Source organism: Numenius arquata, chromosome 6 (genome assembly GCF_964106895.1).
Source record: "Numenius arquata chromosome 6, bNumArq3.hap1.1, whole genome shotgun sequence".
Classification (NCBI taxonomy): domain Eukaryota; kingdom Metazoa; phylum Chordata; class Aves; order Charadriiformes; family Scolopacidae; genus Numenius; species Numenius arquata.
In genome coordinates this window covers 162428-186279 of record NC_133581.1, presented here as the reverse complement: position 1 = coordinate 186279, position 23852 = coordinate 162428, and the positions used below count along the sequence as shown (strand labels likewise).

The following is a 23852-nucleotide window of genomic DNA, read 5'->3' as shown; positions in this document are numbered from 1 at the left end:
GGGTGGCACTGGGGATGGTGGAACGATAGTGGGGGCACAGGGGGGGCAGGATGGGGGTCAGTGTCCCAGTGTCCCCAGTGCCCCCCCCCCCGCCGTGTGTCCCAGCCCTGTGCCAGTATCTCCAGCACCCACCCCGGGTGTCCCAGCCCTGTCCCAGTGTCCCCAGTGCCATTACCCCCCCGACCCAGGTCCCCCCCCGGCGCCTCCTTGCTCCCAGCTGGCACCCCCTCGGGGGGGCTGCACCCCTCTGCCCCAATAAACCTTTGGCTTGCAGCACCCCTCTGTCTCCAGCCTGTGCGGGGGGGCTATCGGGGTGGGGGCTGATGGGAAGGGCTGGGGGCAGGGGAGGAGGAAGTGGAGGTCAGGGTGATGCCACCGGTCCGGGGGTGCCATGGGGCCCATGGTCCAGCCCCCATCCCCCAAGCAGCAATATACCACCCCTCCGGGTACCACCTCCCCGTCCTGAGGCCACCAGAATCTCACCCACCCCCCCATCCATGGGCAGAGGCTGCCAGCACAGCCCCCCCCAAGGCCCTGGCAGCCTCCCCATGTCCCCCCCACCCCACTGACTGATCGTGCAGGAGATGCTCCAGTCACCCCTGCGCAGGGGTCAAGGGCATGGGGACACCCCCAGCACCGGGCTTGGGGGGCCCCAGGGGATGGTGGGGTGGGGGACGGGCTGGGACACTCAGGGTGGGCACTGGGGCTGGTGCCCCCAGGCCAGGCAGGGTGGGTGGTGGCGAGGAGGGGTCTGTGCCCCCCAGCCCTGGGAGGCGGAGGGGTGCCCACCCCCATAGCAGACACTGGAGAAACCCCAGTGGCTGGGGCAGTGGGAGGGGGCAGTGCAGTGAGCAGAGAGGGCATCGATATTTATTGCCCCCCAAACACACCCCATCCCGCGGCGCAGCACCCCCACCCAAGTCCAGTAGAAAAATAGGGTGCGGCAGGCACTGGGTACGGGCACTCAGTGGGGCACCTCGGCGGGGGTCTCGGTGTTGGGGGGGGCTGCGAGGGGGGTGCCAGCAGCCCCCAGCTCCTTGGCTCGCCGCTGGCACTCGCGGGCCACCACCACGGGGCTGACAAAGGCCACCAGCACCACGGCGATGAGCCCCACGTTCACCTGGGGGGAAGGGTCAGGGCATGGGGCTGGGGGGCTGCCCCCCCCTCCCCCCAACAGGGTGCACCTGGGCCAGCCCCACAGCCCCCCCCCCCCCCCCCAGGCTCCCTGTGATAGGCATGGGACGCCCATTCCCCATAGGTCAGGATGCCCATCAGTCTGTGGGGCAGGACCCCCACCCCTCCCTGGAGCAGGACCCCATCCTTCCCAGTGCAGGACCCCCATCCCACCATGGGGCAGGACCCTCCCCCGCCCCCATGTGGGGCAGCCGTGGGGCAGAGACTCACGTAGAAGGGGTCCCCGTGGAGCGGCCCGCGCACCAGGGCGACGCAGGGGTACTGCAGCAGGGCCACCAGCGCCGACAGTGCCATGGCCAGCCCGTACAGCTTCCCGAAGTGCTGCGGGGGGAACCTGCCCGGCCACCGCCATGTCACCACCGCACACTGACACCCCCACCCCGACACCCGTCCCCTGCCATCGCCCCAGCCCCACCACCAACCCCTGACACCCCCCCAATCCTGCCATCATCCCCTGACACCCCCGCCGGACCCTGCCACCCTGTCCCTTGCCACCCCGACCCCGCCACCATCCCCCGCCACCCCTACGATGACCCTGCCACCACCACCCCATTCCCCACTGGCCTGTTGCTGCAACCCTCCCCTGCCACCGCTGTCACCAAACCCTGCCACTACCGCCCTGTCCCCACCACCTTGTCCCCTGCAACCATCCCCTGCCACCACCGCCCTGTCACAGCAGTGGCCACCAGACTCACGCGATGGCCAGGAAGGCGGCGTTGCCCCCGTAGAGGAAGGAGCGGCTGAGCACCTGCAGCACGAAGGTGGCGAACTGGACGGGCAGCACGGGCACAGCCGCGCAGATGGAAAAGAGCAGGCACTGCGTCACCGTCACCGCCAGCGACAGCACGGACGCCCGCAGGTCAGCCAGTGCCCCCAGGGCTCCTGCAGGCAGGGGGGGGTCAGGGCATGGGGGGGGACACATCCCCAGGCGCAGCGGGGTCTGGGCACGGCAGCGGTGGCACTGCCCAAGGTCCCCGCTGCGGGCGTGGGGGGGACGTTGGCAGCACGGGGGCTGCCCAGGGACCCGCGGGGCCGGTTACCCTCGGGGCGAGGGGCCTTCCCCCGCTTGTGGCGGTCGAGGATGAGGCCGTTCCAGGGGGCACAGAGCACCCCGCAGAGCTGGGTGAAGGCGAAGGCATTGGTGTAGGTGCTCACTGCGGGGACACAACGTCAGCGCATTGTCCCCCCCGAGGTGTCCCCGTCCCCGTCCCCCGCTGCTGTGCCCTACCCAGGTGGTGGTCTCCGCGGGCCAGGTGGTCGAGGAGGGGGTTGAGGGTGCCGATGAAGAGGTAATGCCGCAGCTGCATGACGGAGAGCCAGGCCACGTGCCAGGCGAACAGCCCCGAGCGCACGCAGGCCCTGAAGGGCACCCCGGGGGGGTCCCCGCCACCTGCGCCCGGGGGACAGGGCTGGGGGCAAGCCTGCACAGGCCACACCCACTGCCAACCCTGGCCCCGCCCACAGCGCCCCCCCGCCACAGGCCACGCCCACCACTGCCTCAGGCCCCGCCCTCAGACCCACCCACTGTTGCCGCTGCTCATGCCCAACTACTGCCCCACCCATCCACACGACCACGCCCCTTCATCTGCATAGCCACGCCTACCCTCCAACCACACCCATGCACAGCCACCTCCACTCCCAGGACACACACCCCCCTCGTTTGCATAGCCACGCCCACCTCTCTGACCACAGCCACTCCTTCATCTGCATGGCCACACCCACTCCCATACCCATGCACAGCCACGCCCACCATGGCCACACCCCTTTCTTTGTACAGCCCGCCTCCCACCAACACCCTGTGGCCACGCCCACCTCACGTTTATGCCAGACACAACATGGCCCCGCCCACCCGAGCCGACCTCGCCACCTGTAAACAAGCCCCGCCCCCGGCACCTCTGGGCATGGTGGGCTCCAAGGGGGTCTCCTCGGGGCCGGCCTCCCCTGGCGGGCGCTTCTCCTCGTAGGTGCGGTACGACCGGGACCGCCCCGGGCACTGCAGCCTGCGGCACGACCGTCACCCCCGTGTCCCCCACGGGATGGGAAAAACCCCACCAACCACCCACACGACGGGACCCACCAACCACCACAGGTTGGGACCCACCACCCACCATGGGACGGGACCCACGGCCACCACTCATGGGATGGGACCAACCACACACGGGACGGGACCCACCATCATCACTGCCACCCACGGGACAGGCACCACCAACCCCCCCATGGGATGGGCACCACCACAGCCACCACCCTCAGGATGGGCACTACCACCAACCACCCACAGGATCGCAACCACCCCCCATGGGGCAGTCACCACCAGCCCCCGGGGGGGTCGCGGACAGGGCCCCCCTACCCGTAGTCGTAGGCGGGGGGCAGCGGGTAGGGGATGCGGGAGCGGGGCATGAGGAAGAGGGTGCGCAGCAGGTGCCAGGCGCTGCAGGCTGCCATGAAGAGGAACATGGCCCGCAGGGACAGCCCACGCTCGTACAGCACCTGGGGACGGGAGGGGACAGGGACAGGCTGCCACCAGGCCACACGGCCACCCACCACCCCAGCCCGGGGACACAGCCCTGCTCAGGCCCCAGCTGTGTCCCCCATGTGTCCCCAGCAGTGGCTCAACCAGTGGTGGCCCAGCTGTGTCCCCAAGTATGTCCCCAGCTGTGACCCTAAGTGTGTCCCCAAATAAGTCCCCAGCTCTGACCCCAAGTGTGACCACAAGTGTGTCCCCTGCTGTGACCCATCTGTGTCCCCAAGTATGTCCCCAGCTCTGACTCCAAGTGTGTCCCCTGCTGTGACCCCAAGTGTGTCCCCAGCTCTGTCCCCAGCCCTCCCTGTGGTGCCTGTGCTGGGGACGGGCACCCAGGGTCATCCAGCACCGCCCGCCCGTGTGTGTCCCCCAGCACCCACCTTGATGATGAGGAAGATGGCGGAGGAGGAGTCGAAGGCGCCATTGTAGAGGGTGATGATGATGGAGCGGTACTTCCCAAAGAGGTTGCCCACCTGGCAGGGAGAGATGCCCCCGCACCATCAGGGCCCCCCCAGCGCCATCAGGGCCCCCCCAGCCCCTGAGTGGGGGTCAAGGCGCAGGGAAAACCCACCTGCATGTTGGTGAGGATGAGGAGGATGCCGCCCACCGACAGCATGGACATGGCCGGGAAGAGCAGCACTGCCAGCTCTGGGGACACGGGCGTCAGCGGGAACAAGGGGGGGCCCCTGCCAGGTGCTCCCCCTGGGCCGGGTCCCAAGATGCCCGCGGGGTCTCACCTGGAGTGGAGAAGGCGACGAGCAGGGTCCCACCGGTGTAGAGGGTGCTGAGATGTGGGGACAGCAGTGACATGTGGGGACAGGGTCCTGGGGGGCAGCTGGCACCCCCCACCCCGGTGCTGCCGTCACATCAGCACCCCAATACCCCATGGGTGCCCCACCGCCACCTGGCCCCCCCAGGGCCACGTGGGGATATGGGTGACCCCTACAGTTACTGGGGAGCTCTGGGGACATGGGGGGCTGGGGGCAATGGGGGGCCCCCTGGGGCTGTGGGGGACACACTGGCACCGGGGGACAGGTGCCAGGAGGTGCTGTGCCCCCCCAGTGACCCAAAGCCAGCACTGGCATGGGTCCCCCCCACCATCACCAGTGCCCCCCCGTGCCATCAGGGCCCCGCCCAGCCTGGCCTCTCTGATAACCCTCCCAATCCCCACAGCAGCCCCCACCCCACCACCAGCACCTGGATGAGCCCCTCCAGCACCCATGGGTGCCCCTCCCCTCCCCAGCCCACTCACATGGCGATGAGGCGGGCGACGGCGGTGCCGAAGCGGTCAAAGATGAAGCCCATGGGGAAGGTCATGAAGTTGTTCATGAAGGAGCCGATGGTGAAGACCAGAGAGAACTGCTCATCCTGGCGGCTGCAGTCTGCGGGGACGCCGTCAGTGGGGGCAGGGGGGACAGCGGGGACACGGGCACCACAGGGCATCAGGACAGCAGGGACAGGGAGATGGGGACAGCGAGGACATGAGGTACCACGGAGCATCAGGACAGGGGGGGGACAGCAGGGACACGGGACTGGGACAGTAGGGACATGGGGCACTGCAGGGCATCAGGACAGCAGGGACGGGAGGGTGCCACAGGGGACAGGAAAAATAGGGACCTGGGGCACCAGGACTGTGGGGACGTGGGGCACCTCAGGCCACCACCACCAGGTGGACACGGGCCATTGGCACGCTGGGACACAAGCACACGGGGGACACGAGGCAGGGTGACAGTGGGGTGACAGCAGGGCCAGGGCCACTGCAGGGATGGGACGGTGGCCAGCGGTGGCCGGGGACCCTACCGGGCAGCAGAGTGCGGTTGGGGCCGTCGGTGGCCAGGGGCTCGCACAGGTCCTCGAAGTAGCCCAGGTCCTTGAGGACGAAGATGAGGGAGGCCCAGCCGAAGATGATGCCGCAGAAGGCGCCGCACTCCAGCAGCCCCGACAGGAGGGTCCCCAGGCGCTTGCCCACCCCGGCGCCCCCCCCTGCCATGTCACCGGCCTGGGGCGTCCCCGCCGCGCCTGTGGGGTGACAAACACCAGGGCGTCACAGCCCGCCTGGCACCACCTGACACCCCCCTGCGCCCACCCGGCACCAGCAGTGGGGGGCTCGGGGGCACGTGGCCACCCGGGCAAAGGCCACTGTGATCCCAGCTCTGCCCCTTGTCCCCGTCCGCCAGCGGCTGGCACTGGGCCCCCGCGCACGCCGGGCACGGGCCAGGACCCTGTTGGCGGCCGGGGCTCCGCACACGCATGCACGCCTGCTCACATGCACACACACGCACCCACACATGTGCACAAGTGCTCACAGGCGTGCACACACACACATGCACACACACTCACACGCGTGCACACACACTCACACGCGTGCTGCCCTCCCCACCCACCTGCACCGGGCTGGGCCCTGTTGCCGTCGCTGCCGCCGCGGAGTTTGGACCCTGGCACACGGAGCCCGGGGCGCACCCTGCATCCCCCAGCACGGCCCCCCCCCCCCCCAATCTCCCACCAGCACCCACAGCCCCCCCGGGGCTGACAGCACCCGATAGCAGCCTGCCCCCCCCACCGCACCAGGACCCCCCCCGCCGCTGCCTTATCTCCCCACACCAGACCATCCCAGGGACCTGCCACCTCTCCTGGGCGCCTGGCGTGTCCCCTGGGGTCCTGGCACAGCACCCGGGGACATGCTGCCAGGCACCCCGCTGTGTGCTCTGGAGACAGTGGTGCACCCCCCCGGGGACCTGGCAGGGTGGCTGGGAAGCGGGCAGGCCCCGGCGGTGGCCCTGGCACACCCCTTGGGAACCTGGCACACTCCCTGGGGACACTGGCACACTGCCGGGCGGGCTGACACACCCCCCGGGGACAGCCACACACCCCCTGGGGCCCCAGCACACCCCCCCCAGGGACCCTGGCACGGCTCTTGGGGACACTGGCACCTCCTTGGGACCCTGATACACCCCCCCTGGAACCCCATCATGTCCCCAGGGACCCCAGAACGCTGCTGGGCACTGTGACATGTCCCCCGGGGACACTGTCGCCCCCTGGGGGCCCCACCACTACACTGGGGACATTGTCACCCTGCCAGGAGCCCGTCACCCCCTGGGGAGCTGCCACCCACAGGGGACACCCAGGAACCCCCCCTTCCTGTCCCTCGGTGTCACTGACATGACCCCCAGCCAGGTGCCACAGGCACCAAGGCCATGTCCCCTGTCACCGTCACCCGTGTCGCCCTCGTCCCACTCACCCACGGGCTCCCTGTGCCCGCCTGAGCCCCCCGTCAGCGTGTCACCGTGTCACCGTGCCTGTCCCCGTGTAATGGCCGGTAATGAGGCCTCATTACAGTGGCCAAGCGGCTAAAGATTAACCCGCAGGGCAGGGGGGCCGCTCCGCCGGCCGGGGTGGGGGGGGGGCAGGCTATCTTTAGCCGTCCCTGGGGCACTGGAGGGGGGGCACCAGGGAGCCAGGGGACATCGCCTTCCCAGCACTGCCGGGTGTCACTGCCTGGGGCACCCCCAGACACCCCCCGTGGGTGCCATTTGCCACCAAGCCCAGTACTGGTCACTCCAAGCCATACTGGTGTGTCCCAGCCATACTGGTGATTCCCCGACACTGGTGAGCCCCCCCCATGTGGGAGCAGGAGGGTTGGGGGGCCCTGGCACCTGTGACTCCAGCCCCTCCAGCTGCACTGTGTCCCCCCCAGCTCACCCCGAGCCATGGCCAGGGGGGCAGGTAGGGACAGGGGACAAACAGCCCCCCCTGCACCGGCCCCAAGGGACCCAGGGCATCCTGTGGGGCGCACGCTGCTCGGGCCTCGCTCCAGCTCCTCGTTCATTTTAATAATTAATTGCAACGAGGGCCAGTTCTTTCCTGCAGGGACTGGCTGGTCCCCAGGCACAGAGAGTGTGTGACTTCTCCAGAGGCTGCTATAGGGCTGGGCTGTGGGTGCCCTGCAGGCCCCCTCCTCGCCCCACTGCCCTCCCTAGTGGGGTGTGGGGTGCCCCCAGGGTGGGCAGTGCCAGCGCCCCACAGAGCAGGGGCAGGGGCAGTGGTAGCGGTGGCAGCCCTGGCCATGGGGACTTTGCCCATGCACGTGTGGTGGGGGGACACGTGTGGCAGGGGGGCATGCACGTGCCCCTGGGGGTGGGCAGCCGTGGGGCACGGCTGTGCCAGCGTCCAGAGCCTGCCCCACGCCATGGGGGCACCAGGACCCCTCACAAGGCCCGAGGGTCCTCGAGGGGCGATGGGGGGAGTGGGTGTAGGGCACATGGTGGCAGGGGGACGTGCAGGAGGGGGACCCTCCCCAGGCATAGCCCTGCCCCACAGCCCCGGGGCTGACACAGCTCCACGGCCCACCCTGCCACGCACACCCCCCGCATCCCCCCGATTACCCCCCATTGTGTCCACACAGCCCCCATCCCCCAGCTCCCTCACCCCACGGCCTCATGGTCCCGCAGCCCCCCACCCTACGGCCCCGCAGCTCCCCCCACTGCCTCCCCCGGGGGGGCCGGGACCATCCGGGCCCCTCCGCTCCCGCTCGGCTCCTCCCGCCCCCCCTCCCCGCCATCCCCGGGCGCTGCTCACCCGCCTTCCGTGGCTCGGCGCGGCGGGGAGGGGAGGGACCGCGCAGCCGCCGGTGGGTCCCGGAGGGTCCCGGTACTGCCGGCGATGCCGGCGGGTCCCGGTGCTGCCGGTGCTCCCGCCCCTCGGCGGCGGCGGGGGGGGCGGAGGGGCCCGGCCCAGACCCGCCCCCCGGGCGCGGGGTAAGGGAACGCGGGAGGCGGCCCTGGGGGGGTCGCCCCGTGGGTCCGCCCCAGGAGGGGCTGTCCCGGCTGAGGGACCTCCCTCCAGCATGCCACGGCACTGCCCACCCCCCGTGTGCCCCCCTCCCCCCCACGGTGCCATCCGTGTGTCACCCCTCTGCCACCCCACCCCCATGCATCTGCCCCCCGTGTCGTCACTCTGCCCCCCCATGCCATCTCTAGTTGTGCCACCTTCTTACCTGGTGTCCCTGAGATGTTCTCCATCTGGGACCACCCTTGGGTCAACCTTGAGTCACCCTTGGGTGAACCTTGGGCCGCCCTTGGGCCACTTCCAGCTGTGTCACCCCAGAGCCATCCCCTGGCCAGCCCCCCCGTGCCACCCTGGACATGCCATCCTGCCTGTGCTTTGCCCGTGTCTCTGCCCGCTCATGCCCACTGACATCCCTGCCCTGGGGGTGTTGCCCCCTGCCTGTCCCTGGCACCCGCCCCGCAGCCTGCCTGGCCCTGTGCCCCCCTGCCTCCACCCCACCTGGGGCACCCCTGTCCCTCCCATCACCCTCTGTCCGTCTGTCCTCCTGATGCCCCATCCATCCACCCATCCATCGGCGCTTGCAGCCACCCCTCCTCCTGTCCCCACCTGTCCCCACCCCTCCAGCCAGCCCTTCGTCTGCTCAGCCAGCCACCCATCCATCTGTCCATCACCCATCCGTCTGTCCATCACCCATCCATCTGTCCATCACCCTTCCATCTGTCCCATCACCCACCCGTCTGTCCCCCTCCATCCATCCTCACACCCGCCCAGCCATTCATCTGTCCCAGCACCCGTCCAGCCGCCATCCCTGCCCTGCCCTCCCCCAGCCATCCGTCCGTCCGTCTGTCCACCCTTCCAGCTGTCCTCCACCCTGCCATCCTTTCACCCACCCATCCCTTCGTGGACCCCCACCACCCATCTCTGCCTATCCTGGGTCTGGCCGGTGGCATCAGGACCAGTCCCTCTGCCCCCCCACATCCCCATGTCTCGACGGGCAGGCGAGCCCAGGCACCCACGGGTGGGCTCATCCCCCCCGACCCCCTGCAGACCCTACAGGGTGGCTGCACTCAGCTCCTCAGTGGGTGCCTGGGCCGGGCTGTCCGTGGGCCCGTGTCGGGGATGCTGTGGGGCAGGGGTGGGGGGGAGCGGATGGCGGCCCCTGAGTCAGCCCCGCGCCGCCCACGCCCCCTCCCACGGGTGCCCGCCGCGCCTGCCGCGCCAGCTTGTGGTATTTCGCTCTCCGGGAGCCGCGCCGGAGACGGCGCCGCAAACACGCCGCCGGTGCCAGCTCCTGCCGCCGCAGCCCGCCGCGGACACGCGTGTCCCTTCCCTGCCCCACGTGGGGTCCGCTGCGGGGCACGGACACCCCGCACCCCTCCGGGGCGGCCCCGCGGGGCGGCGTGGGGTGGGGGGTTCGGTGTCCCGGGTGGGAGCGGCGCTCGGGACCATGGACAGCGCCGAGGCAGCACCGCGGACAGCGCCCCGTCCCGCGTGGGTGTGGGGCAGCGCCGCGCCCCCCCCCCGGGGTCCCTGCTGCCCCGCGCGGGTCCCCAGATGGTGGGGGATAGCGAGGGAGGGAGGGGACCACCCGCCGCTCACAGCCCCCCCCGCGTCCCTACTGGGGGCACCCACTACCAAGCCCCGCGTCCCCAGTGGGGGCATCCCCACCGACCCCCGCGCCCCCAGTGGGTGTCCCCCCTGGGTGTCCCGCAGCGCGTCCCCCGTGGGCACCCGCAGCGCGTCCCCCCCCTCCCCGCCGGGGTCCCCCGTGGCCCCCCCGAGTGGGGCGGGGCGGCCGGCCCGGGAGGGGTTAAGCGGCGGGGCCGGCGGCGGGGGGCGGAGCGCGGCCGCCCCGGGATAAGGCGCGGTGCGGGGCAGGGCTGAGCCCACCGGAGCCGCGGGCAGCGCCGCGCCGAGCCCGAGCCCACCCGTGCCCGCAGCCCACCCGTGCCCACCCGTGCCATGCCCCGGCGGCGCGGCGGGGGTGAAGGGGGCGAGCAGCCCCCCCGGCGCTGGCAATGAGCCCCCGGGCAGCGGGCAGCGCCTGAGCGGCGGCCCCGCTATGCGGCCCCCCACGGCTCGCGACCTGCCCCAAGGTAGGCGTGGGGGCGGGCGGGGGGCCCACGGGGGGCGCGGAACCCCGGGGTGGGGTGAGACTCGGGGTGACAACCCGGCGAGCGCCGTCCCGGACTGGGGTGCCCGCGGCAGCGCGGGGTGTGGATGCCCCGGAGCGTGGGGAGCCCGGTGCCCCCCCGGGGCGCACAGCCCGGCGTGGGGGGGGGGCAGCCACGGGGCACCCCAGTGTGGCCCCCCGCGACCCACGGGCTGCCCGCTGCCAGCCCAGCCAGGCGTGGGGGTGCACCACAACCCGTGGTGTACCCGATGCCACCCGAGGACCCTCAGCCTGGTGTGGGGGTGCCCCGAGACCCATGGGGTGCTCAGTGCTACCCCAGAACCCCCATCCCGGCGCGGGGGTGACCCACGACCCACGGGTACTCAGTAACACCCCGGGACTCCCATGCCGGCGTGGGGGTGACCCACGGGGTGCTCAATGCCATCCCAGGACCCCCAGCCCAGCGTGGGGATGTCCCGGGACCCATGGGGTACCTGGTGCCACTTCAGGACCCCTGGCCCGCTGTGGGGTGCCCCACACCCCACTGTGTGGGCACGGCTGGGGGTGCTGAGAGTGCCCCAGTCACCCCACGGGTGGGTCCTGTGGGGTCCGTGGGGTCCCTACGAACAGTGGGCCGGTTCTGTACCCGGACTTGGGGAGCAGAGGGGAAATTGGAACGGGGTGGGGGAAAAAAAAAAAACCCGATGCCCGGGAACCGGTGACTTCAGCTCCCAACTGAGTCAGCCCGCGGCGTGGGGGAGTGACAGATGGGACGCGGGTGGGGGGCGCACGCCGGCACGGGGCGCCGGGGGAGGGGGGGCGGCGCTGAGCAGATGCGCTGGACGCCTCCGTGGGTGGGCGGGGGGGTGTCGTCCCCCCCTCTTTGCGCACCGGGGGAGGGGAAGGAGAGCGGTGGGCCCCCCCCAGTGCACCGGAGGTGCCCACCGCTCCCCCTCCCCTCCCCCGGTGTGCCACGGGGCGGGGGGGGGGGTGGGTGGGAGCATCCCGCATCCCTGGGCGTGGGGCCAGGCCGATGGGCTGAATTATGGATGAAGCTCTCGGGTTGCAGCCCGGAGCGGAGGGGGGGAATTCGGGGGGGGGGTGTGGGGGATGGACACGGGTGGGGGGGGTGGGAAAGAAGCAGCGGGCGCGTGTCACCAGCAAGAGCGTCAGCCTGCACCCACGCGTGCCCCGCCCCGCACGTGGCGGCAGCACGCGTGCACGTGGCACCACCCCGTTGTCGGGGGACCCCACCCCCCCACCCCGAGTTGGGGGTAGGGGGGGGGATCTGGGGGGGAAGAGGCACATGGAGTGGGCATCGTCCTGGGGAGTCCCAGGGGAGCGTGGCCCCATAGGGGCAGTCATAGCCCTGGGAGGGGTCTCAGGGGTGCATGGCCCCTTGGGGTGGGCACAGTCCTGTGGGAGTGTGGCCATGTGGAGTGGCCAGGGACCCGTGTGGGTCCTGGGGGACCATGGCCCCAGGGAGCAGGCATGGTGCTCAGGGCCTCAGGGGAACACGATCCAGTAGGGCAGCCTTTTTTTGGGGGTGCCCAGCCCTGTGGGGTGGGCATGATCCTATGGGGCAGCATGGCCCTAGGGGGAGTTCTTTGGGGAGCACAGCCCTATGGGGCTGACATGGGCCTGGAGGGCTCCTAGGGGTGTGTCCAGCCCTATGGGATGCTCATAGCCTTGGGGTTCTCCTAGGGGACCATGGCCACATGTGTGGTCATGGCACTACGAGTTTTCTAGAGGACCATGGCCTTGGGGCTCTCCTAGGGGACCATGGCCCTATGGGTAGTCATGGACCTGAGGAGACTCCTGGGCCACCATGGCCTGTGGGGTGGTTGTGGTTCTGGGGGGCTCCTAGGGGTGTCCAGCCCTATGGGGTGATCACAGCCTTGGGATTCTCCAAGGGGATCATGGCCCTGTGGGTAGTCATGGCCCTGGGGGGCTCCTAGGGTTGTCCATCCCATGAAGGTGATCGTGGCCTTGGGATTCTCCAAGGGCACCATGGCCATATGTGTGGTCATGGCCCTGGAAGTTTCCTGGAGGACCATGGCCATGTGGGTGATCATGGCCTTGGGGTTCTCCTAGGGGACCATGGACTTGGAGGGACTCCTGGGTGTGTTCAGGCCTATGGGGTGGTCATGGCCTTGGGGTTCTCTAAGGAGACCATGGCCATGTGGGTGGGCATGGCCCTGGGGTGCTCCTGGGGGTGCAGTTCCCAGGGCGCCCTGTGCCCCAGGGGCTGCCTGGGAGGACCCTGCCGGGGCGGTGGGGGCGCGGGGCCGGGCCGGGGCAGTGTCCCTGACGGTGCCCCGCGCTGACGCCCCGCTGTGCCCGCAGGCGGGCGCCTGGCGGCCCTGCTGCTGGCGGCGCTGGCGTGGGTGCCCGGCGGGGCGCCCGCCTGCCCCGCGCTCTGCACCTGCTACGTCTCGCCGCCCACCGTCAGCTGCCAGGCCAACAACTTCTCCTCGGTGCCCGCGGGGCTCCCGCCCGGCGCCCGCCGCCTCTTCCTGCAGAACAACGTCATCGGGGCGCTGCGGGCGGGCACCTTCGGGCCCAGCACCGTCACCCTCTGGCTCTACTCCAACAACATCTCCTCCATCCAGCCGGGCACCTTCCGACACCTGCCCGCCCTGGAGGAGCTTGACCTGGGTGACAACCCCCACCTCCGCGTCCTGGCCCCCGACACCTTCCACGGCCTCCGGCGCCTCCAGGCCCTGCACCTCTACCGGTGCCAGCTGGCCAGCCTGCCCAGCGGCATCTTCCGCGGCCTCCACAGCCTCCAGTACCTCTACCTGCAGGAGAACGGGCTGCTCTACCTCCAGGTCCGCCCCCGGGGCTGCCCCAGCCCGGCTGTGGCGCGCTGTGGGGCAGGGGATGGGGGAGGCACTCGAAACAGGGTGGTGGGGGATGACTTGAGAGCACGGGCATGGGCTCTGTGGGAGACCCACAGGGCAAGGTGCTGGGTGACACCCATGGATCGGGGACACGGGACACAGGTGACACCCATGGATCAGGGATATAGGACAGAATCAGGGCTGTGGGGCACTGTCACGGGTGATGCCAGCAGCACAGGGACGTGGGAGGGGGCTCCTGGGGATATGCATGGGGCAGGGTGGTGGGTGATGCCCATTGGGCAAGGACACAGGGAAGGGTGGTGGCTGATGGCTGCAGCACAAGGACACGGGGCAGGGCCCCGGGTACAGCCCACGGAGCAGGGACATGGAGCAGGGCTCTGGGGACACCCATGGGCAGATCTCCAAGGGATGCCCACCACGCAGGGATGTGGAGCAGGGCTGGGGGCTCACCAGTAGGGCTCCCCACCCTATACCTACCCCCTTCTCTCCCCTCCCCACCGCAGGACGACCTTTTTGCCGACCTGGCCAACCTGAGCCACCTCTTCCTACACGGGAACCGGGTGCGGGCGCTCTCGGAGGGCGTCTTCCGAGGCTTGCCCAGCCTGGACCGCCTGCTGCTGCACGCCAACCGCCTGGTGGCCATCCACCGCCGCGCCTTCCGGGGGCTGGCCCGCCTCACCATCCTCTACCTGTTCAACAACAGCCTGGTGGCCCTGCCTGGGGACCCGCTGGCCGCCCTGCCTGCCCTCCAGTTCCTGCGCCTCAACGCCAACCCCTGGGCCTGCGACTGCCGCGCACGCCCGCTCTGGGCCTGGTTCCGCCGCACCCGTGTCTCCAGCTCCCCCGTGCCCTGCGCCAGCCCCCCCCACCGCCGCGGCACTGACCTGCGCCACCTCCGCCCTCGCGACTTTGACGCCTGCCCCGAGGAGGAGGAGGAGGAGGAGGAGGATGAGAAGGAGAGGGAGGAGAAGGAGGAGAAGGAAGATGGTGGCGGCGGTGGTGGGGTGGCGGTGATGGGCACCCCTGGGCGGGCGCTGGGTCGCCCTGGCACCCTGCCGGCCGCGCCGCCCTCTGCCTTCTACCGTGACGGCCTGCCCCCCCACGACCTGCGGGGACCCCAGCCCCGGCCACCCCCCCCATCCCGCGACTCCCGGGGTCCCTCTGGCGATACCCACTGCCCCCGGGAACCCTGCGCCCCCACGGCTGCCGCCACCCCCTGCCAGACCCCCATCCTCCTGCCCCTTCTGGGGCTGCTCCTGCCCTGGCTCTGATCCCCCCCAGGGGGGTTCTGGCTCCTTGGGGGGCCTGTGTCCCCTTCTCCCCAGGGGGGTGTCTAGAACTGTGGGGGGCAGCTGGGGTTGGGGGGGTGCAGGATGCAGGGGTGTCCACCCCCATCCTGAACGGGAAAAACCCGCAACAGGAACCAAAAGGTGGAAAATTATTTATTAAAAATGGTCTTATTTTGGGAGAGCGAGGTCTGGCTGCTGCAGGGCTGGGGGGGGAATGGGGCGGGCACTGCCTTTCCAGGTCACCGCCTGCTCCTCCTGAAATATTGATGTCCCCGGCACCGCCGCGGCGGCTGGAGGGCAGCGAGGCGTGCACAGCTCGCTGCGGAGACGGAGGGGGGGACAGGGGATGGACAGACACCCCCCTGGTGCTGTGCCCCAAGCTGTGGGGCCACCACGCACAAGCACCCCCCACCGCCGCAGGGCCCGGTGACATGACCATCGCCCCACCTGGTGACACCCACGGCACTGGCACCCCACACCCTTTGCCGGGGGCCAGAACTACAGGTGGCTGGTGGGTGTAACGGGAGCCACGGGGCCACAGAGCCACCACCCGTGCTGTCACCCACACCCTGCACAGCCTGACCCACTTCCCGGCAGCCACTGACGCACGGATGGTGCCGGGCTGCAGGACAGACAGACGGACGCTGCCCACCCATGGCCTGAGTCCCTTTGGGTGGGTGTCACCCCCAGGGTGTCCCTCTGCATGTGTCCTTCACCCAGGGCCGGGGTGTCCCCATGGAGAGAGCTCCCCCTGTGCAGAGAGCTGTGCTCTCAGGGTGTCCCTGGCCCTGTGGGGACACGGGTACGTCCCTGCGTGTCCAGGCTGCCCCTGCTTGGCCCCCGTGGTCCCTCCCCAAGTGTCCCTAGATGTCCCCACGTGGTCCTTGTCCAGGCGTGGCTGTCCCTGGGTTGTCCCTGCTCTGATGTCCCTGGGGTGTCCGCGTGGTCCCCGCCTGTGTCCCCAGCCAGGGCTGGGTGTCTTGGGGGTGTCTCTGTGCAGGTGTCCCCCCCCAGGTGGCCCTGTCCTGCCCAAGTGTCCCTCTGTGCCTGTCCCTCTCTGGCTGCTCCAGTGCTGTCCCCCTCCCCGGGTGTCCCTGTGTGGGTCCCCCCCGGCCGCCAGACAGACAGGGAGGGGCAGAGCCCCGTCCCCACCCTGCAGGGGATTATGAGGGGCTCAGCCCAGCTCTGCCTAATCCCGGGGATTACATGGGCTGGGCCTGGCCAGGGGATGGGGGGGCACCCAGGGGCGCCCCCCTCAAGGACACGGCACGTGGTGGCTGGGGACAGCAAGGGGGGGGGGCTCCCCAGCAGCACCCAGCGGCAGCACCAGGTCCCACGTGTACCCCAACACATCACCATGGGGGGGGCTGGGGGGGCGAGGGAAGCAAACCAGCTGGCCCAGAGCCTCCAGTTTATTGGGGTGACGGGGAGCGGGGGGTCAGGCGGTGCCGCTGCCCTGCTGCATGCGCTTGAGGAGCTCCTCGTCCTGCAGCGACAGCTCTGTCAGCTTCTTGCCCATCCTCTCGTGGACCTCCAGGTACTTGGCCACGCAGCGGTCCAGGCACACGCTCTCCCCCTTCGACAGCTCCGCGTCCTTGTAGTGGGGGGGGACGCACTTTCGGTGGCACGCCTGCGTCATCCTACACGGGAACCCCACTGTAAGCCCCTCACCAGACCCCACCAAGCACCCCAACACCTCCTGTCCCCTCAGTGCCCCCCCATTCCCCAGGCACTCCCAGCATCCTCCCCATGTCCCCCATCCCCAAGCACCCACCAGTGCCCTCCCATTCTCCAGGAACCCCCAGAACCCCCCATGTCCTCCATGCCCAGGCATAACCAGCACCCCCCAGCGCCCCCTCAATCCCCAGGCACCACTCCCGCACTCCTCAACACCCCTCTAACCCCAGCACCCCGGGGTACCCCAGCGCCTCTCATACCCCCCCAGCGCCCCCCCCAGCCACGGGCACCCTCCGGTGCCTCCACCAGCTCCAGTGCTCCCCCAACCGCAGCACCGTCATTGCCCCCTCACCCCAACGTCCCCCGTACCCCCAGCCCCACGCACCCCTCAAAGACCCCAGACCCGCCCGTGACCCCAGCCCCGCGCCCCCCCGCAGGGCGCACCGGTTGTACATGTCGGCCATCATGTCGACCTCCAGCTCGGCCGCCAGCTGCTGGGCCCGCAGCGGGTCCATGGCGGCCGGGCCCGCCTCGCCTCGCCCGGGACCCCGCGGCGGAGACCGCCAGGAACCACGTGGGCACCGCGCTTCCGCCCGCACGCGGAACCGCCCCGCCCCGCCGCCGGGTTCGGCCAATAGAAGCCAGGAAGGCGGCAGAAGAGGAGTCCGCCCCCAGCGCTGATAGGGCGCCGCGGCAGGGGGCGTGGCGCGCCGGCGGCCAAGGTCAGGAAGGGAGGGGGGGAAGGGGCGCGCCATGCCCGCCCTTTTGCCCTGCGGGGGGCGGGGCCAGCGCCAAGGGGGGCGTGACCGGCTCCTAGCCCCGCCCCCGGCCTGTCCGGGGGTCACCGGCGGCTCCGTGACCCCGCAGTGTCCCCCGTGTGTCCCCATCGCCCTGCCCGGCCTGTCCCCGCGTCCCCCGTGTGCCTCTGACCCCCCCCGTGTTCCCCCGTGTCCCCCGTGTGCCCCGTGTGCCTGTGACCCCCGTGTCCCCCGTGTCCCCCATGTCCCCCGTGTGCCTCTGACCCCCGTGTCCCCCGTGTCCCCCCTGAGTGCCCGTGACCTACCATGTCCCCCGTGTGCCTGTGTCCCCAAGTCTCCCTGTCCCTCTCTGGGGTCTCCATCTCCCTTGTCCCCCCCAGCCTCCCCCCGGCGCTGGCCGGCTGTCCCTGTCCCCTCTGTCCCCCCATGGGCTCATTCGGGGTGTCCCCGCTGTCCGGGCGGGGGTGTGGGTGCGTCCCCTCTCCGGCGACATCCGTGCGGGCCCCACGCGTGTCCCCGCGCCCCCCTGCCGGGCCCCACGCGTGCCCCTCGGGTGGGCGTTGAGTGAAGGCGGCACCTGCCCCCGCCGGTAAAAATAGCCCCGGGCCGGGGGGGAGGCGAGAGCGGCGGCGGCGGAGCCGGAGCGGGCGGGAGGGTACTGGGTGCAGGGTGATTGGGGGGTGGGAGAGGGCATGGGGGGGCAGGGTGGGGTTACAGGGGTCTGGGGGGTGGGAATGCGGTTTATAGACGGGCGGGATGAGGGGCTAGGGGGATCGGGAGGGGGTCTGGGGGGCGGGGGGGTTATAGGGTGGTTGGGAGGGGGAACTGGGGAGGCGGGAGGGAGAACGGAGGGGTTGGGATGGGACACGTAGGGTCGGGAGGGGGATATGGGGGGATCGGTGTGTGGGACTGGGGGATCGCGATGGGATGTGGGGGGTCGAGAAGGGAAATAATGGGAGCTGGGAGAGGATATCGGGGGGTCGGGATGGGACATGGGGGGATGAGAGGGAGAATGGGGGAGTGGGCGGGGGAATGGAGGAGTCAGGGTGGGACATGGGGGGCCGGGATGGGGAATAGCGGCTGGTCAGGGGCATGGGGTAGCCCAGGGCGGGAGAACGGGGGTGCCAAGGCTCAGGGGCAGGGGGGGCATGAGAATAGGGGCAGGGTGGGGGATTAGCTGGGCTGGGGGTCTAGGGGGTGCACGGGCAAGCTGGCGGGGGGGCAGTGGGGGGCACCCCAGTGACAGCCCTGTGCCCTTGCAGCAGTGACGGCAGCAGCATGGAGCACCTGGGAGACACCGATACCCCCACTGCAGACGCTCCCACCCCTGGCACCCCCATCCCGGACAACCCCACCCCTGCCACCCTCACTGCGGACACCCTCACCTCGGACACCCCCACACCAGACACTGCCCCTCACCCCCCCGCGGGGCCGGGGGATGGAGGAGCGGAAGGGGGCAGAGGGGAAGCAGCAGCCCAGCATGGGGGGAGGGACCCCCAGGCAGCGGGGGGTGATGGGGGGGACGGCCAGGGGGCAGGGGCGGCAGGGGACGTGGGGGCGGACACCAGGGTGGCAGGGGACACAGAGGGGGACACCAGGGCAGAGGTGGCTGAGGATGCAGGGGGCAATGCCAGGGGAGCGGGGGACACGGGGGGTGAGGACAAGGGCGCAGGGGACACGGGGGGTGAGGCTAAGGTGGCTCAGGATGTGGGGGACGATGACAGGGATGCAGGGGGTGATGTCGGGGGCACAGGGGACACGGGAGATGGGGACAAGGGCACAGGGGATGAGGGGGGTGACTCTAAGGCGGCTCAGGACGTGGGGGGCGATGCCGTGAGTGGGGGGGATGATACCGGGGGTGCGGGGGGCGATGCTGGGGGTGCAGGGGATGATGCCAGCACTGAGGCTGCTGGGGGAGGTTCCGAGGGGGGTGCCACTGCTGAGGGGCAGCAGGAGGGGGCTGGGCCGGGGCCGGCAGCAGTGGCCAGAACCCAGGGCCGTCAGGTGAGAGGGGGCACGGGGGGGACAGGGGTGGCAGTGCCAGGGGCAGGGTGACAGTAAAAGGGACAGGGGTGGCATTGCCCATGAGAGCAGTGCCGGGGGCAGGTGATGGTGCCAGGGACAGGGTGGCGGTGGCAGGGGCAGGGTGGCAGTGCCGATGCTGGCAGGGGCAGGGTGACAAGGGCAGGGTGGCAGTGCCCACGCTGGCAGTGCCACCCTGGCTGTGCCCGCAGGAGCCCACCTGGCTGCAGGACGAGGAGGATGAGCTGTGGCCCGAGTTCCCTCCCTGCTCATCCCCAGAGGGGGCCACCAGCCCCACGTCCCCCCTCTCCCCGACATCCCCCGTGTCCCCCACATCCCCGGCATCCCCCACGTCCCCCACAGGTAAGGGCCCCCCTGGGCAGTGTGGGCAGGGCCCTGCGATGGCACCAGAGGCCCCTGGGGTCACCACAGCCCCACACAGTGTCCCCACCATGGGGTCCCCTATAGGTCCCCCATGTCCCCTCCCCGTGGGGGAGGACCTCCAGCCCCATGCCCCAGGTGGTGCCCCAGGGATGCCCCCCCATGTGGGACCCCACTGGTGCCCAGGGGGATGTGGGTGCCCCTGGGCACCTCCTCCCACCCCACTGACCCCTCCTCTCTCCCTTGTAGCTGGCACCACCGAGGACTCAGGGGGCAGTGAGAGGTGAGTGTGGGCAGGGGGGGCACAGCCCCATGGGTGCCCCATGGCCAGCCAGCATCAGGGCTGCCCCATAGCCCTGCCCCACTGCGGGCACCTGGCCCACCCCTGTGTGTCCCTGGGTGCCCTCACCCCCACCCACGGGGCCACTTGTGTGCCTGCAGGGGTGCGCCGGCGGGGGCGCGGGGCCGGGCACCCCCTGGGACAGCAGGGCCGAGGCTGAGGCTGGAGGGGGCCGGGGGGCGGCCACGGGTGAGTGCCCGGGCACAGGGGCGCAGCGCCATCCTGGAGAAGTTTGGAGGGTGAGAGGGGCCTGGCCCCATGGGGGGCACGGGGAGGCTGGAGGCCACGGGGCAACGGGGAACTGGGTGACCATGGGGCAATGAGCGGCATGGGAGGTCTGGGGGTCCATGGGGCAATGGAAGGTATGGGGGGACTGGGGGACCATGGGACAATGAGGGCCACAGAAGGCTGGGGACTGTGGAGCAGTGCGGGACATGGGGTCCTGGGGGGCCACAGGGCAGTGGAGGGGCACAGGGGACTTGGGGAGACATGAGGTAGTGGGGAGACTGGGGGCTATGGGGCAATGAAGGGTACAGAGGGGCTGGGGGGCCATGGGGCAATGAGGGGTACAAGGGTATTGGGGGTCCATGAGCCAATGGCGGGCACAAGGGAGGACTGGGGGTCCATGGGGCAGTGGGGTTATTGGGGGGGGGCACAGGGCAATGCAGGGACTGGGGGGGTCAGGGCTGCTGGCCAGTGGGGAGCCCCCGGGACGGACACCATGGGGGAAATGGGCCAATGGGGAACATCGGGTTGGGGATGTCCCCAGGGGCAGGGACTGGCCACTGTGTGTGGGGGGTCACTTTGGGGAGCATCGGACCAAGGAGGGGCAGGGAGGGCCCACATGGGGTTGTGGGATGCCCCACGGCACCCGGCATCACCCGCAGGGCAGCCAAGGGCCCAGCCCCACACCTGCGGCGGGCTGGGGGCACGGCCACAGTGAAGGCGATGCTGCTGGAGTGGTGCCGCGCCAGGACCCGCGGCTACCAGGTGAGGAGGGGGGACACACTGTGGGGCACGCCGTGGGGCAGCCATGGGGTGGCCGTGGGGTGACCTGACCCCCACCCACCCGCGGCAGCACGTGGACGTGCAGAACTTCTCGGGGAGCTGGGGCAGCGGCCTGGCCTTCTGCGCCCTCCTCCACAGCTTCTTCCCCGACGCCTTCGACTACGGCAGCCTGGACCCCGGCGCCCGGCGGCACAACTTCACCCTGGCCTTCGACACCGCCGAGTGAGAGACCGCCCCCTCCCCCCCCCCCCCCCCCCCGGCGGTGTCCCCCCGGCAGTGTCCCCCGGTGACAGCGGTGTCCCCGCAGGGCGCGGGCGGGCTGCGCCCCGCTGCTGGAGGTGGAGGACATGGTGCGGCTGCCGGTGCCCGACGCCAAGTGCGTCTACACCTACCTGCAGGAGCTCTACCGCTGCCTGGTGGCCATGGGGCTGGTGAAGACCAAGAAGCGCTGAAGCCGGGGGGCAGTGGGTTGACCTCGGTTGGGCGCCGTGTGCCCACCCAGCCGCTCGGTCACACCCCCCCTCAGCAGGGCGGGAGGGGGAGAAAATGGGACGGAAAAAACCGCTCATGGGTGAAGATAAAGGTAGTTTAATAAAAGCAGGAGCGAAGTCGTGCCCAGAAGGAAAGGAAAACAAAAGATTTATTCTCTGCTCCCCGTGCCCGGTGACGCCCAGCCCTTCCCGGGCAGCGGGGGCTTCGGGGCGCTCCCAAACGTCCAAAACGTCCCAATAACAAATGCCCCCCCACCCCTCCTCCCTTTCTCTTGGCTTTCATTGCTGAGCACCACGTCATATGGTCTGGAATATCCCTTCGGTCACTTGGGGTCACCCGTCCCGGCTGTGTCCCCTCCCAAGACTGTCCCCCCCTGGCCCATCGCTGGGTGCGGGGGTTGGGAGTAGCCCCGGTGCTGCCAGCGCTGCTCAGGACACCGGGGTGTCACCACTAACCACACCTCAGCCAGACCCAATACAGGGGGGTCCCACACGGACCTCACCCGTGCCACCCCCCGGCTTCATCCCGCGGCAGCAAAGGGGGGGGGGCAGCTGCGGTGGCCTCATCCCTCGAGGGGGGACACCAGCACCAGGCGAGTGTCTGGGGGGTGGCGGGAGCCAGCACTGGGGGGAGAACACAGCCCTGGCACGGCCCCGCTGCCACCGCAGAGGGGACAGGCAGGCAGGGCGGCATCCCCTCAGGGTGGCCCGGGAGGGGCAGCACCTCCCGCTGCCCCCATCCCCATCCCCAAGAGGCATCACGGGGCCAAACCTGGAGTGAGAGAAAATTTATCAAATTTATCAATATGTATTAACTGACAAAGAGGTGGCCCAACGCTGAGGGGCAGGGGGAGCAATGCCAGGGCCAGCCCCAGGGCAGGGGTTTCTCAGGGGGCGGGGGGGCCATGGCGGGGCTCGGCGTGGCGGCGGGTGTGCTCCTCCGCCCGGCGCATGAAATCCTCGGGGTGGTCCTGGAGCTCCCGGGCCAGATCCTGCCGCAGCACCCGCTGGGGGTCCGGGCTCTCCAGCAGCTGCAGCAGGTCCTGCAGCACTGCGGGGGAAGCGGGGGCATCAGAGGAGGTAACCCCCCCCGCCACCGTGCCCCCCATCCCCGACCCCACATTGCCCACCTTGGACGGCGCGGGTGGTGGGCTCCCAGTGCTCGGGGGAGGTGAGGGGCTGGCAGACGCGGCCATGGGGGTCCACGCCGGGGTGGTAGATGCTGGTGCAGAGGGTGGCACGGGGAGGGGCCAGCGGGTGGTGGGGGGAGAAGGTCAGCTCGAAGCGGAAGGCGCCCGTGTTGTACGGGGGGTTGTTCTGCCGGGGGGGGACACACAAACCTCAGATCCCCTCTGCCGCAGCCTCCGTCGGGGGGGGACATTGTCCCAGCCCTGGTACCCAGGGGAGACCTCCCCCAAGGAGGGGACACCCCTCCAGTGCCCCCAGCCCAGGCCCCAGCGTCCCCACACTGTGTCCCCAGGGGGACCCTCCCCCATGTTGCCCTGACAGGGACACTCACCCTCTGCCCCCCAGGGGATGCGCCTCGCCCCCATGTTTCCCATGCCCCCTGCCCCCCGTGCCCAGGGACCCCCCTGCTCCTCAAGGTCCCTCCAGTCCCCTGCTCCCCAGGGGACCCCCCCCGTGCCCTCAGGCCACCCCCTCCAGCCTCCAGGCACCCCCCAGCCCCTTGTGCCCAGGGATCCCCCAGACCCCCGGTGTCCCCCCATGCCCCCCGAGCCCCCCACCCACCGGCAGCAGCAGCCCCCCCCACCGCAGCACGTTTCCCTCCAGCGGCCGCAGCCCGCGGGCGCCGTCCCAGCGCCGCGCCTCCTCCAGCTCCTGCGGGGGCGGGGCGGGGGGCGGGGTCACATCGTGACACGCCCCCAGAGGGCGGTATCTCCGTCCAGACACGCCCTCCGGGGGCGGTACACCTCAAAGCCACGCCCCCTCGCTGAGCCGTCCCGGTTCGGGAAACGAAACCGGCACCGCCCGCACCGGCACCCCCCCACCCCACCGGCACTGGCAACACCCCACCGGCACCGGCACCCCCGCACCCCACCGGCACCGGCACCCCACCAGCACCCCCCGCAGTGGCACCCCCCGCACCCTACCGGCACTGGCAACACCCCACCAGCACCGGCAGCACCCGCACCGGTACCGGCACCCCTCGCACCCGCAGCCCCCGCACTCCCGCACCTGCACCATCTGCTCTGCACTCTGGTACCAGGACCCCCACATCCCAAGACCGGCCCCCCCCGGCCATCCCCCACCCCGGCGCTGGCACCGCTGGGTGCTGACACCGGGACTCCCGGTACCACCACAGCCTCGAACCCCGGTCCAGCCCCGGTGCCCGTGCCGCCCCCCCGCTGCCCCTGCCCACCTTGGCGATCCTCGCAGCCATGGCCACCT

General features: G+C 70.7%; 4 protein-coding genes across 4 annotated transcripts; 1 reads left to right on the top strand and 3 right to left on the bottom strand.

Moving 5' to 3' along the window:
• Positions 1–847: 847 nt before the first annotated feature.
• On the bottom strand, positions 848–5967 carry SLC43A3 (solute carrier family 43 member 3). The gene is made up of 13 exons (XM_074148628.1): positions 5802–5967; positions 5516–5734; positions 4968–5097; positions 4453–4499; positions 4287–4363; positions 4096–4188; positions 3542–3681; positions 3088–3194; positions 2423–2584; positions 2235–2348; positions 1890–2076; positions 1405–1528; positions 848–1120 (listed from the first exon to the last, which is right to left on the bottom strand). The coding sequence occupies exons 1-13, from the start codon at positions 5965–5967 to the stop codon at positions 965–967; spliced, it is 1722 nt and encodes a 573-aa protein (XP_074004729.1). The 3' UTR covers positions 848–964.
• Positions 5968–10562: 4595 nt separating this feature from the next.
• RTN4RL2 (reticulon 4 receptor like 2) lies at positions 10563–14748 on the top strand. The gene is made up of 3 exons (XM_074149711.1): positions 10563–10596; positions 12960–13444; positions 13981–14748. The coding sequence occupies exons 1-3, from the start codon at positions 10563–10565 to the stop codon at positions 14746–14748; spliced, it is 1287 nt and encodes a 428-aa protein (XP_074005812.1).
• Positions 14749–14906: 158 nt separating this feature from the next.
• TIMM10 (translocase of inner mitochondrial membrane 10) lies at positions 14907–17028 on the bottom strand. Its single transcript, XM_074149720.1, has 2 exons — positions 16888–17028; positions 14907–16406 (listed from the first exon to the last, which is right to left on the bottom strand). The coding sequence occupies exons 1-2, from the start codon at positions 16956–16958 to the stop codon at positions 16205–16207; spliced, it is 273 nt and encodes a 90-aa protein (XP_074005821.1). The 5' UTR covers positions 16959–17028; the 3' UTR covers positions 14907–16204.
• A 4493-nt stretch (positions 17029–21521) lies between these two features.
• Positions 21522–23844, bottom strand: LOC141465938 (ubiquitin-conjugating enzyme E2 L5-like). The gene is made up of 4 exons (XM_074149632.1): positions 23824–23844; positions 23193–23282; positions 22574–22760; positions 21522–22494 (listed from the first exon to the last, which is right to left on the bottom strand). The coding sequence occupies exons 1-4, from the start codon at positions 23842–23844 to the stop codon at positions 22331–22333; spliced, it is 462 nt and encodes a 153-aa protein (XP_074005733.1). The 3' UTR covers positions 21522–22330.
• Positions 23845–23852: the final 8 nt, after the last annotated feature.

Excerpts from the sequence above, each read along its gene's own strand:
- LOC141465938 (XM_074149632.1), bottom strand. The coding sequence starts at position 23,844 with ATGGCTGCGAGGATCGCCAAG. Across the intron at positions 23,283-23,823 it reads TGGCTGCGAGGATCGCCAAG|GAGCTGGAGGAGGCGCGGCG; the intron begins GTGGGCAGGGGC and ends CCGCCCCCGCAG. Across the intron at positions 22,495-22,573 it reads CACCACCCGCGCCGTCCAAG|TGCTGCAGGACCTGCTGCAG; the intron begins GTGGGCAATGTG and ends CTTCCCCCGCAG.
- RTN4RL2 (XM_074149711.1), top strand. The coding sequence starts at position 10,563 with ATGCGGCCCCCCACGGCTCGCGACCTGCCCCAAG. Across the intron at positions 10,597-12,959 it reads GGCTCGCGACCTGCCCCAAG|GCGGGCGCCTGGCGGCCCTG; the intron begins GTAGGCGTGGGG and ends CTGTGCCCGCAG. Across the intron at positions 13,445-13,980 it reads ACGGGCTGCTCTACCTCCAG|GACGACCTTTTTGCCGACCT; the intron begins GTCCGCCCCCGG and ends TCCCCACCGCAG.
- SLC43A3 (XM_074148628.1), bottom strand. The coding sequence starts at position 5,967 with ATGCGTGTGCGGAGCCCCGGCCGCCAACAGGGTCCTGGCCCGTGCCCG. Across the intron at positions 4,364-4,452 it reads CGTCGCCTTCTCCACTCCAG|AGCTGGCAGTGCTGCTCTTC; the intron begins GTGAGACCCCGC and ends CCGTGTCCCCAG. Across the intron at positions 3,195-3,541 it reads CCCCCCGCCTACGACTACGG|GCTGCAGTGCCCGGGGCGGT; the intron begins GTAGGGGGGCCC and ends GTCGTGCCGCAG.
- TIMM10 (XM_074149720.1), bottom strand. The coding sequence starts at position 16,958 with ATGGACCCGCTGCGGGCCCAGCAGCTGGCGGCCGAGCTGGAGGTCGAC. Across the intron at positions 16,407-16,887 it reads ATGGCCGACATGTACAACCG|GATGACGCAGGCGTGCCACC; the intron begins GTGCGCCCTGCG and ends GTTCCCGTGTAG.